General features: G+C 44.7%; 1 protein-coding gene across 1 annotated transcript in view; it reads right to left on the bottom strand.

Moving 5' to 3' along the window:
* LOC142571422 (late secretory pathway protein AVL9 homolog) overlaps positions 1-12,792 on the bottom strand; it is a 60,711-nt gene that overhangs the window by 46,440 nt on the left and 1,479 nt on the right. The window contains exon 2 of the mRNA XM_075679757.1: positions 11,219-11,348. Within this exon, the coding sequence (XP_075535872.1) occupies positions 11,219-11,348 (130 nt within the window). The remainder of the gene's footprint in view (positions 1-11,218; positions 11,349-12,792) is intronic.

Here is a 12,792-nt window from a genome sequence, read left to right on the forward strand (position 1 = left end):
ATCTACAGAGATTCCACAGCTACCTTAATTCTACACAAGTAGGAAGGTCATTATAAAGAAAGAGGTCAGAAGAGGAGACACAATCTCTCCAATGCGATTCACTGCGTGCTTGGAAGTGCTTGGAAGAAATGGGAAGGCTTAGAAGTAAGGATCAACAGCGAATATCGGTTTGCTGATGACATTGTTCTATTGAGCAACAATGCAGATGAGTTACAACAAATGAATGAGGGCCTTAACAGAAAGAGTGTAAGGGTAGGGTTGAAGATTAATATGCAGAAGACAAAGATAATGATGAATAGCCGGGCAAAGGAACAAGAGTTCAGAATCGCCAGTCAGCCTCTAGAGTCCGTGAAGAAGTATGTTTACCTAGGTCAATTAATCACAGGGAACCTTGATCATGAGAAGGAAATTCATAGAAGAATAAAAATGGGTTGGATCGCACATGGCAAACATTGTCAGCTCCTAACTGGAAGCTTACCATTATCACTGAAAAGGAAGGCACACAATCAGTGCATTTTACCGGTGCTGACATATTGGGCAGAGACTTGGAGACTGACAAAGAAGCTTGAGAACAAGTTAAGGACCACGCAAAGAGCGATAAAACGAAGATTGCTAGGCATAAAGTTAAGAGACAGAAAGAGAGCGGCTTGGATCAGAGAGCAAACGGGTATATAGACAATATTCTAATTGACATCAAGAGAAAAAAATGGAGCTGGGCAGGTCATGTAATGCGCCGGTTGGATAACCGTTGGACCACTAGGGTTACAGAATGGGTATCAAGAGAAGACAAACGCAGTCGAGGACGGCAGAAGACCAGGTGGAGCGATGAAATGAGGAAATTTGTGAATGCTAGGAGGAATCGGTTGGTGCAGGACAGGAGTAATTGGAGAACACAGGGAGAGGCCTTCGTCCAGCGGTGGACATAAAATAGGCTGCTGCTGCCGATGATGATGATTAGGAGGGGTACTGTCACATTTGGACATGCCTGAGTCCACTCACTAAAGCTGTGTGCATAAATATTTGGCTGAAAGAGCACCACCACTCACCTTGCATTACACTGTCATGAATGCAGATGTGAACAAATTCCATCAGATGCCACAGTTGTTTCTAAGTACGGTGATCAACTAACACGAGAGATAGTGGAAGCTTTCCTAATTCAGAGAAATGCCGACACATGTATTAGCCAGCTGTCACTGATTCTGTTCAAGAATGATGTGAGCCTGATGCAAAATCCGGTGTGTTGCCTTCCTGAACCCTTTATCCGCACATGCATTCTGTTACTCTTGTTTTCCTTTTCCATTCTTGTGTGCAATAAATATCAGTTTGAAGTCAGCACTCGTCCTGTCCTTTCCTCAGCTCACGTCCAAGTTTCTTTTGCATTGTGCAGCTATAGCATGAAGTCACACAAACTTGCCTAAACTTCTGCACTTCTAAGTTTAATGAACTGAATTAATATTCCCTGTACCTATGCCTGTGTCATCAGATATGCTCATGAAGAGTTGCCCATGCTGCAAAGTACTTTATTCCTGCCTTCACATGCGATTGCTGCAGCACAGCACATTTGTGTTCAGTAAAGGAACGCTGTATGTTTGGTGTATGCCAGTTCTGCATTCTTTTTTTGCCACCAGAAGTGGGCTGCCCGTGGCCTGGACAGCGTGTGAGCTTGCACACACATGCACACACACACACATCCAGATGACAATGCGAGTGTGGCTGGAGTGTCTGTATAATTGCTATGTGAATAAAAAGAAACAAGTTCTTAGTGGAAGTTATAGATGATTGCTTGTTAAAGTAAGGCATTTAAATACATACTGAAAGGAGAAGGAAGGATTATGAACTAGCCTGAAACCACACAAGGTACCAAATATAGCACTGACAGTGCAAGTGCAGCTACATCTTAGTAGTAATATACGAGAGAGAATCAGAAAGTCGTTGCCGCTATTTTTTATTATGCAAAATAAGGTACATACAGGTAATTACAAATATACACACTATTCTATGTACCTTACACTATTTTTCCACATAGTGCCCACACCGGTTCAGACATTTGTTCTGAAAAGGGAGGTACCCTAACGCGGTTCCTCAGGACCATCAATAAAGTTCTTTGTCTGTATGTCTCTTCGAAGCACTAAATTTGAGATGCCCCTGTGGTAGAATTCATCCAGCTGACTGTGGAACCACCATCAGGCTGCTGTCTTGGCTTCATCGCTACGCACTGAATCGCTGTCTTGCCAAAGACTTCTTCAGCGAATCGAAAACATGGAAATAACTAGGGGCAAGGTCTGAACTGTATAGTGGGTGGCCCAGATTCTCCCAGTGAAATGACCGGAGCTTGTCCACAGCTCAGATAGCCACATGTGGCCTCACATTGTTGTGGATAACCGCATTGTCCACATCGTGAATCCCCCTGTATTTTCACCTGATGGCAGCCAGCAGACGTGACAGTGTGGAATGATAACTGCCAGCTGCATATTCCTGTGGATTTCGATGAGCCTTCGTCCATGCTCCATAAAAAATGAATCACACTTCGCTGCTCATGTGCTGTGAACGTGTGAAGCACAACCGTCATCTTCAAAAACTGACAGCAGCACTGTGCCGTGGAGCTACCGGCAGGTAAGGCCAGTCCAAGAAAGGTTGACCGCTGGGAAGCGTTTTGCTGACTTGGCATTTACAGCTGTAATTTGGATTAAAAAAATAGGGGCAAAGACTTTCTGATTCACCCTCCTTAAAGAGCACAAACAAAAGAAGATGGACAACATAACCCCAAACAATGGAGTTTCTAAGACATCCAATATGCAAAATGTGTCTTATGTATGCAAAAGTCTTATGTATGAGAACTTATGTATGAGCAACCAATCTTTTGAAAGGCTTTCGAAATCTCACAAGTGCATTATTCATGGTGTTGGCTTAGAATAGTGCTTTTATTGAATGAAGGGCTTAAGTCACATTTCTCGCAGCTATTTGGAGTGCCCAACCAGATGGATGGTAAGACAGCGCCCAATTATATTTTGTCAGCTGGCCTAGTTAAAGAAATGTTCTTGTAAGCAAACTTCAATACTGCTTTTATCATGCAGCTTTTGGTTTTAATTCACAACTTTTCAGCCTAAAGAACTTCAAACGTGTGGAGTAACGCGTCCTGCTACAAGCACGTGTGTATTCATGCAATTTTATATTTTCAAAGTTGGAAAACTATATTTGTGCATTTGGGGTGTTACAGATAGCGTTTGAACCACAATGTAAAACAATATTTCTAAAGGAAAGGACAGTATACAATGAAACAACACTGAATTTAGTGGTGGTGGAAAAAAACTATGTTGACTATAACAGTCAAACATGTCAAGTGACGCCTGAGTAGATTGAACAAACTTTGTGCAATCCCTTCCACAATGCTTTAGTGTACAAAGCGGCCTTATCACAGCCACGGTAATTTATGGTGGAAATGAGTTAGCTCTAGTTCATCCATTATGGCAGTACTACAATTCATTTTAATGTCTACCGAATAAGGACTTGTAGTATGAATGTAGGATTGATGATGATGTGTGGAATTTTATGGCGCAAGGGCCAGGTTTGGCCAAAGAGCACCAAGCCAATGGTAATTATATCAAAGTCAAGCAATATATTACGAGCAATGAATGTTATGGGGCTGTAAAGAGGCCTAAAAGATGGCCATTGTAAAGTGTGTAAGAGCTACATGTAATAAAACTATGACAATGACTATGAAGTGTGCCAAGGACGCGAAAGGTGCACTGTAAAAGAGTTGCGATGTACGATTAGTCATTTGGATAAAAATTCGAAAAGCACTACTGCCCTAACAGATTCCTTGAAGCGCAAGGACCTGAAGGCGTGTGCTGTACAAAGACTAATATCACAGCACCATCCTCTGTAGAGAGGACGTGCTACGAAACATTTGGGCTATTAACATGCAAGATCACATCTTTCAAGAAATCCAGGACAGCTTTGGTGGTAAAAAGGGGTTCTTTGCCTATAAACATAGATGGATGGAAAGGGAGAGAATAACGGTATGCTAGAGGAAAATGTTTCCCTCTTTCTCTTTCGGCTTCCCAACACTCAATGAGGACGTGGAGGACGGTGAGCCTTTCACCACATCTAACACAGGTAGGAGGGTCGTTGCCAGTAAGCAGAAAATTGTGAGTACCATATGTGTGTCCTATCCTGAGTCTACAGAATAGGACATCAGTCCGTCTTGTTTTTGCAACGGGGGGCCAGAAACCTATCCTTGGCTTAATCAAATGGAGCTTATTATTTGTTTCATTGTCCCACAAGTGTTGCCAGTGGCTTCGCAGATCCTTCCGTAAGAGAGGCTTCAGATCTATGACAGGGACAGCAGCCGTAGGAATAATAGCTTGCGAGGTGATTGATGTAGCCATTTCGTCAGCTAGTACATTCCCCTCGATGCCTCTATGGCCAGGTACCCAGCATATAATGACATGCTGGTTAGACATATACGCTCTACAGAGAATGGAATAGAGCTCAGTAAGTACGGGGTTTCTGTGTTTACAGAGTGACTTCAAGGCTTTTACGACGCTTAAGGAGTCTGTAAATATAATTGTTTTTTGGGGATTTGATTTTCTGATATGTTTCACAGCAGACAAAAGTGCATGGGCCTCAGCCGTAGATATACTCGTTTCAGGGTGCAGTACACCGGATTCCGAGAAGGGTGGACCAATGGCTGCGTAGGACACCCCTGCATGCGACTTAGAAGCGTCTGTGTAAAACTCTGTGCATGAGTACTTGTACTGGAGCTCCAAGAAATGCATTTTGATATGTGTCTCTGGTGCATGTTTAGTGACCTCTACAAAGGATGTGTCACACTCTATCAGCTGCCACTGCCATGGCGGTAATATTTTCGCTGGAGCCATAAGGCTCCATAAGGCTTCAAGCACCGGAACACCCATTTCCTCACTAAGGTTTCTTGCACGCAAAGAGAACGGCCTTCTCGCTGCAGGTCGGTTATTGAAGAGTATGGCAGCGGTAATATCGTTTATGCATGAATAATAGGGATGTTCGGGTTTGAATTTATTTGAAGGAAATATGTAAAACTGCTATATGATCTCTGCAGATGAAGTGACCATACATTTGCTTCTATATAAAGGCTTTGTACGGGGCTTGTCCTGAAGGCTCCAGTCGCGAGGCGGATTCCTAAATGATGGACAGGATCCAACATCTTTAAAGCACTTGGTGTAGCGGACTGATATACTATAGCGCCGTAGTCAAGACGTGAGCCGACAAGTTCAAAAGACATTTTCTGTCACTGCCCCATGTTGTGCTTGATAGAAGTTTCAATAAGTTCATTGTTATAAGACACTTAGCCTTCAAGTATTTAATATGCGGGATGAATGTCAGTTTCGAGTCCAATATGATGCCGAGAAACTTGTGCTTGGCACTTACGGGTAATCTGCTACCCGAGAGCTCAATAACAGGACATGGTACTGTTCCTCTCTTTTTCGTAAAAAGAATGCATGTACTTTTCTGTGGGCTCAACCTGAAACCGTTTTCTTCAGCTCATTTCGCCACTTTATTTAAGGCATGCTGGACATGGCGTTCGCAGATAGTTAAGTTGTATGATTTAAAACCAAGCTGCACATCATCTACATATACAGAGTATGACATCGTTCATGGGATAGCCATGCCCAAAGAATTCATTCAAAGCCACATTAATTACGTCGCCTCTGCCCACAACTGGACGAAAATAGAAAAGACGAAACTAAACACACTCATTCGCAAGAGCATCAAACAGATCTTGGGCATTCCACAGAGAGCAAGTACATCAAAGGTTGACCAGCTAGGAATGCACAACAACATCGACGAAGTAATCGAGGCTCAGACTATGGCGCAAATACTACGCCTATCCTCGTCCAAAGCCGGTAGACTAATCCTAAACGAAGCTAATATCTCCCCATCTCCCTATTTCGAGCATGTGATTACCCTACCGAGCGAAATTAGAGACAACTACAAGGTCTCACCATTTCCTAGAAACGTCCACCCACAACACAACGTGGGCAGGCGCCGGGCCCGCGCCCGCGCGATTCTCGATCGCACCGACGCGGATCGTGAAACCACCGCATTTGTGGATGCGGCCCAGTACGGCAACACATCCACTTTCGCGATAGCAGTCGTGGACGGTAACGGAATCTTACGATCATCCGCATCGGTTAAAACGACCACCAGCGCTAAAGCAGAACAGATAGCCGTAGCCATCGCCATGGCAGACCCCACATTTACTCATGTCTTCACGGTCTCGCGTGCCGCAATTCGGGCCTACGAAAGCGGCAACGTATGTAAAGAAGTGGCGCACATCCTACTAGCGAGCTCAAAGGAGAGCAAACGACGCCTCTCCTGGTTCCCCGCTCATATGGGGAAAGACATTCACCCGCAAAAAGCTAACCTCAATGAAACGGCCCACGACCGTGCGCGAGAACTTGCCCGCCGCGACGGTCCTACGGCCTCCGAGGGGCTGGATATTCAATTTAATGACCCGCTACTCACTTATCACGAAATCACCTCATACTATCGAAAAGGCAGAATGAAATTTCCGCTCCCACACTCCAAACTCGAACGCGCGCAGGCGGCCGCGTTTCGAATGCTACAAACGGACTCGTATCCGTCACGAGGCCTACTGAGTCACTATAACTCAGACATCCCGGCAAATTGCCCAGACTGCCAAGAACTCTATTGCTCACTCTCGCACATGCTATGGCAATGTACCGCGTTACCAAAGGGTCCTCTCTCTAGTGAGCCCGAATGGGAAGAAGCCCTCAAAAGCCCGGACCTCCAACTGCAGCTCAAGGCCGTCCAGAGGGCCCAAGAACTGGCGGAGCGTCACCACGTTCCCGTCCCGACTTGGGCGTCGCCTATGGTTTCGGCCCGCGGAGCTCCCCGCATGGGATCTCTAACGGCTTAAAACTCCTCAGGACCTCACTGAAGTTCTTGACTGACTGACTGACAATAAAGAGTGTGCATCTTAGCACACCACCTTGTGGAACACCAGTTTCCTGGGTGAAAGACCTCGACAAGGCATGGCCCACCCTTACACGAAATGTGCGGTTAGAAAGGTAATTTTCGATGATACTCAGCATACTGCCGCGGATACCCATAGTGGAAAGGTCTCGGATAATACCAAAGCGCCATGTGGTGTCATATGCTTTCTCCAAATCAAGAAATACGGAGAGGAAAAACTGTTTGTGTATGAAGGCATCCCTTATATTTGCCTCAGTACGGACCAGGTGGTCTGCGGTCGACCTGCCTTCTCTAAAGCCAGACTGGTAAGGATCTAATTGTCCGTTGCTCTCAAGGAGATATACTAAGCGCCGGTTTATCATTTTTTCAAAAAGTTTGCAAAGACAGCTTGTCAAAGCGATAGGTCTGTAACTACTATGCAAGGACGGGTCCTTGCCTTGTTTGAGTATAGGTATTATTATAGCTTCTTTCCAAGAAGATGGAATATATCCAGCCGCCCACATGACATTATAAAGTGAGAGGAGTGTTTTCTGTGCTTCAGGGTGGAGGGACTTGATCATTTGATATATGATACGGTCACCACCGGCGCTGAGCTGTGGCAACATACAAGAGAAGTTTTAAGCTCAGCTAAACTGAACGGGTGGTTGTAATCTTCATAATGGCCACATTTCCTATCAAGGGGCTGTCGCTGTGCACGTTCTTTGAACTTGAGGAATGATTGCGTGTAATGAGATTCACTGGAGATATAGGCAAAGTGTTCACCCAGACAGTCTGCCTGGTCTTCCAGGCCATCTCCTTGGGTACTTATTAAGGGCAGTGGGTTCGTCTCCCGGCCTTTTAGTTTATTTACCCTATTCCACACCTGTCTCATTTTTGTAAGAATTTATCCCAGATATGTAACGGTCCCAGCTCTCTCTCTTCGCACGTCGACGTGTTCTCCTGCCTTGTGATTTGACCTGCTTAAAATTAATAAGATTTTCAGCTGTTGGAGAATTGCGAAGCAATCCCCAAGCTTTGTTTTGATTTTTGTGTGCTTTTCGACATTCGTCATTCCACCATGGGATGCGATAGTTCTTTGCCAGTCCGTTAAATTGTTTAATGCATTTCATTGCAACGTCAATAATAAAACCAGTTAGGTATGCCACAGCATCGTCTATATTAAAATCAGAAATGTCGTCTACGCCTAAATATGTCAGTTCTCGAAACAGTTCCCAGTTTGCCGATCCGGTTTTGTTAGATTTAATGTAATTGGGAAGTGGTCACTTCCATAGGGGTTCTTGAGAACACATCACTCCAGGTACAGAAATAATGAGCTCGAAGCTATGCTCAAGTCTATGGACGAGTATGTTTTATGTGTAACATTGTAGTACGTTGGTTCTTTTTTATTCAATAAACATGCACCTGAAGAAAACAGAAAATTTTCTATCAGGCGCCCACGCGCATCCGAACGCGTGTCACCCCACAGGGGGCTATGTGCATTTAGGTCACCAACGACTATATATGGCGGAGGAAGTTCATCGATGAAGCTTTCGAACTCTGTTTTAGTAAGGTGACAAGAAGGAGAGACGTACATCGAACTAACCATGATTAACTTACCGAATAGCACAGCTCGTACTGCAACTGCCTCAAGGGGGGTGCGGAGATTTATTTGCTGACATGCTAAGCCCTTATCGAATATTATGGCTACACCCCCCGACGAGGTGAGTGCATCATCATGGTCTTTGCGGAAAATGGCATATTTTCTTAGAAAGTTGGTGTGTGTTAATTTTAGGTGTGTCTCTTGAACACACAGCAACTTGGGATTGTGCTTGTGTAGGAGTTCTCTAATGTCATCGAGGTTATGGAGAAGTCCTCTCACATTCCATTGTAGTATTTGTGTATCCATTATGCTATATGTGTTGGGTGCTGTGTGTTGAAGAGACGAGGATTAGCTCATGGGCCTTTTTCAAGCGCCGTGACGGGAATTTTGTCTCTTTTGGAGCGATCGATAGTGCCTCGCCGCTCCTTAGGCGCTAGTGGCGCCGTCTTGCTGGTGGTTGTGTCCATCGCCTCCTGCGAGGCGCTGGACACGTGCTGAGCGCTTTGTTTGGCGTGAAGGCCTCGGTACGTTGGACGAGGACTTTGAGGTCACCTGCCTGGAGGTAGATGGCCCCGTCTGCTGGGTTGGCATAGCAGCGCTAGCTGCAGCCGCCGGGGGGGAGGGGGGGGGATGGCGTCACTGCTGCCTCACTGGGTGTGGGACGGTCAGCCGCCGGAGACCGTTGTGGCGCTGCCCCCTTACGCGCCACTTCGGCAAAGGTGTTCTTTGGCAGGAAGGACACCCGCCTGCGTGCTTCCTTAAAACTTATATTTTCCTTTACTTTGATCATTACAATCTCTTTTTTCCAAGATGGGCATGACCGCGAGTACGCGGCGTGCTCCCCATCACAGTTCACACAGTGGAGAGTGTTTTCACGCGATTCAGCGGAGTGCTCGTGAGCACTGCATTTTTCACAGGTTTGGCAGCCGCGGCAGTTCGATGAGCTGTGGCCAAATCGCTGGCATTTAAAACATCTCAGAGGGTTTGGGACATATGGTCTGACCCGGAGCTTCACATATCCTGTCTCAATACTCTCAGGGAGCACACTTGAACCAAAGGTAAGAATTAGATGTTTTATTTTGATCTCTTTTCCATCGCGCCTTAGCAGAATTCTCTTAACATTGATTACGTTTTGATCGCTCCAGCCTTCTAATAGTTCAACGTCCGTAAGCTCCATCAGGTCATCATCCGAAACTACACCATGGGTGGTGTTCATCGTGCGGTGCGGGGTAACTGTGACTGGGACATCTCCAAATGATAGAAGGTTAGGCAGTTTCTCGTGTTGTTTTTTGTCACGGAGCTCCAAAAGGAGATCACTGCTAGCCATCTTTGATGCTCTATAACCTGGTCCAAACGCCTGAGTTACGGTTTTTGAAACAACAAATCGTGAGATTGTTTGTGCTTGTTTTCCTTGTTTTTCAGAATGGATTACACGAAATCGCGGGAAAGTTTCTTTTTGGCGTCCAAAAAATTCAAAGATTTCTTCGGTGAACCCCCTTTTCTGGGAGCGATCAGATAGTGGAGGGAAAGAACTAGCCATAAGTGGGAGTGTATTTTTCGGCAGTATCGCCAGCCACCCACCATGGAGCCCAACAAGGGGACGCTGCAGGGCCTGTAAAACAGGGCCTACAAACGCCAGCTGTACGCTACCACTATAACCAAATATGACATAACCCAGGTTGGCTACTCACACAAGGTTAACCCTTGCTGCCATGAAGATCGGAAGTAATAAAGAAATGAGAAGGAGACAGGAAAGATGAAAAGTCTGAGAAAGACGAAGGCTGGAGGGAGAGAGAGACAGGAAAAGGCAACTACTGATTTCCCCCGGGTGGGTCAGTCCGGGGGTGCCGTCTATGTGAAGCAGGGGCCAAAGGGGTGTGTTGCCTCCGCCGGGGGGCCTTAAAGGTCCAAACACCCAGCATCAGCTCAACCCCCAGGATCCCCCTTTCCCCAGAAACGGCTAAGCCGCGCACGGCTACACGCGGGAGGGTCCGACCCTCATGTGCTCGGGTCTGTGGTGTCGCAACACACCAAACGCCTGCTCACGCAGACGCCCCTGCGGGGGAATGCAGGATTGTGTGGTGAAACCTTCTAATTGGATAGAATATGAATATTAGAAAAAAAAACAGGCTTCGAATATTGAATCAAACATAAAATATTTGGAATTTATGGACAAAGGGAAATATAATGGTTCTATGGATTTCGTTTACGACAAAAGGCTCGTTTACGCTATTTGGCACCATTAATGCCATTAAAAATTGAATAGAGAAGCTTGTATACTGGAAGTAAAGGAAAAGTGATCACATCTGCTGCATCATGCATGACAATGGCAGTAATGAAACAAAGGAACAGCAAGTTACCAGATGCACGTAGCAGTATGTAATGCTCATTGAAAGAGCGAAGTGAACTACAACAACGTAATAAAAGAAAAGTAATTAGAATTTGGCAAGCTTGACCAAATAATTGCTGCAGTTAACAACATAATAACAGCTACAGTTCTCTAGCAGCAGAAGAACTTAATAAATATTTGACAACTTCGAATATAAAAATCTTGAATCAAATATGAATTGAATAGCAAAGATTGTCCACATCGTACTGAAAATATTGAATATTTGCCCACCCATACATGATTGTTTCCTACATGAAAGCAAGTAGTGTTACCTTCTTCATAATTATGGGCACCATCAGGCAATGCAAGGGATGGAAGGTGCTTCCATGGCTCGGGAAGATCCTGGTTCTCCTGAGCCTCTGTTTCCTCTTTTCCAAGTATTGGAGGATACGCATATTCCAGCTAGAAGGTAAGCACACAGCAACATAAAATGTTACTACTTAACTGTTCAAGTGTTGACAGCATTTAATACCAACAATAATATGCCACTAGTTTTTAAGTAAACCACTACTGTCCCATAATTTCGAACAATGTTCGCATACTTCACAAGCACTGATACCCATGGTTACTCGTAGCTTATGGCTACCTGAAGCATAATAGTAATTGTACTGCTGACATCAACTAAAATATAAATAAGTAAAAATAAATGTCATCCCATTTTTACACTCACTAAATAAGTGTGAAGTATGTCGAGTGTTCAGGCCACAGCACATAGCCTCTGGTTATGCAGCAATTGGCAATTCCGTTTTAATGCCATAGCGTTAAAGGCCCATCGTGTCACAGAAAATCCGGTGTCAGCATCTGGCGTCCCATGAGTAAAATTGCCGTATATATTCCATATGGCACTTAAGTTCTTTCATCACTAGCGTTGCTCATACCTTACCTTGTCTTAGATTCTTTACAAAGTTATCCGTCGGAATTTTGAGAATGACAGCCCACAAACAAATTTCACGAAACAAAACACTGATAGCGCATACCTTTTATGTTAAATCTCCTCAGACTGAAATATTAGAAGTGTGAAACGATAACAGAAGATTGGCCCACGGAAGAGGCCCCATTTCAACTAGAAAGCTCGCCTTCGTGCATGGCGTTCGCTGCCAGCGTTTCCAGATAAACATTACAGTTACATAAGCTGCAGCTGCTGGGAACCATGAGAAGCAGTCAGGATCTTTGAATGCTATCGCATTCGACTCTTAAAGGCGAAGCTTAAGCATCCTCCAAATTTTTTTAGTAACCGTGTGCAGGACTTCAAATTTTCCTCCCACTCATATTTCAATTCGTACTTGCAGTATGTGGACAATACATATAAAGTCAGCCTGCCAGAATATTTTCTATCGCCTTCCTAAAAAGGGGCACATCTTAATGGAGAAACGAATAGTGTTGGAGGCTTCTGTATTCCACAGTGAAGCCATTTAATCTGGCAGCTTCTTCACATCCATGCTTTACTCATTATAGTTACTGAGCTAAGTGTGCATGAAGGTACAGACAACTTCAATGCACTAAAGAGCTCTCCAAATCTGATCTTGCACAGGAAGAACCACCATTTTATTACATTCATTTACTATAAGTGCCACTCAGAAATGCAAAGGGAACCGAATGATCACGAACACTAACTACAAGTAGCGAGAACTGGGCTTGTTGAAATGTGTCAGTGATCTGTCAGTGCAACAACTAGGCACGGACAAAAAAGAAGAGACGATCACTCTGGATGAAGAGACAATCACTCTGTGATCATCTTTTCTTTTTTGTCTATGTGTAGTTGTTGCATTGACAGATTGCTAACTACAAGCGAATTCCCCCCCCCCCCCGAAAAAAAAAATGAGATAAGGCTGTTTTGAATGATCAT

Source organism: Dermacentor variabilis, chromosome 2, assembly GCF_050947875.1.
Source record: "Dermacentor variabilis isolate Ectoservices chromosome 2, ASM5094787v1, whole genome shotgun sequence".
Taxonomy (NCBI): Eukaryota; Metazoa; Arthropoda; class Arachnida; order Ixodida; family Ixodidae; genus Dermacentor; species Dermacentor variabilis.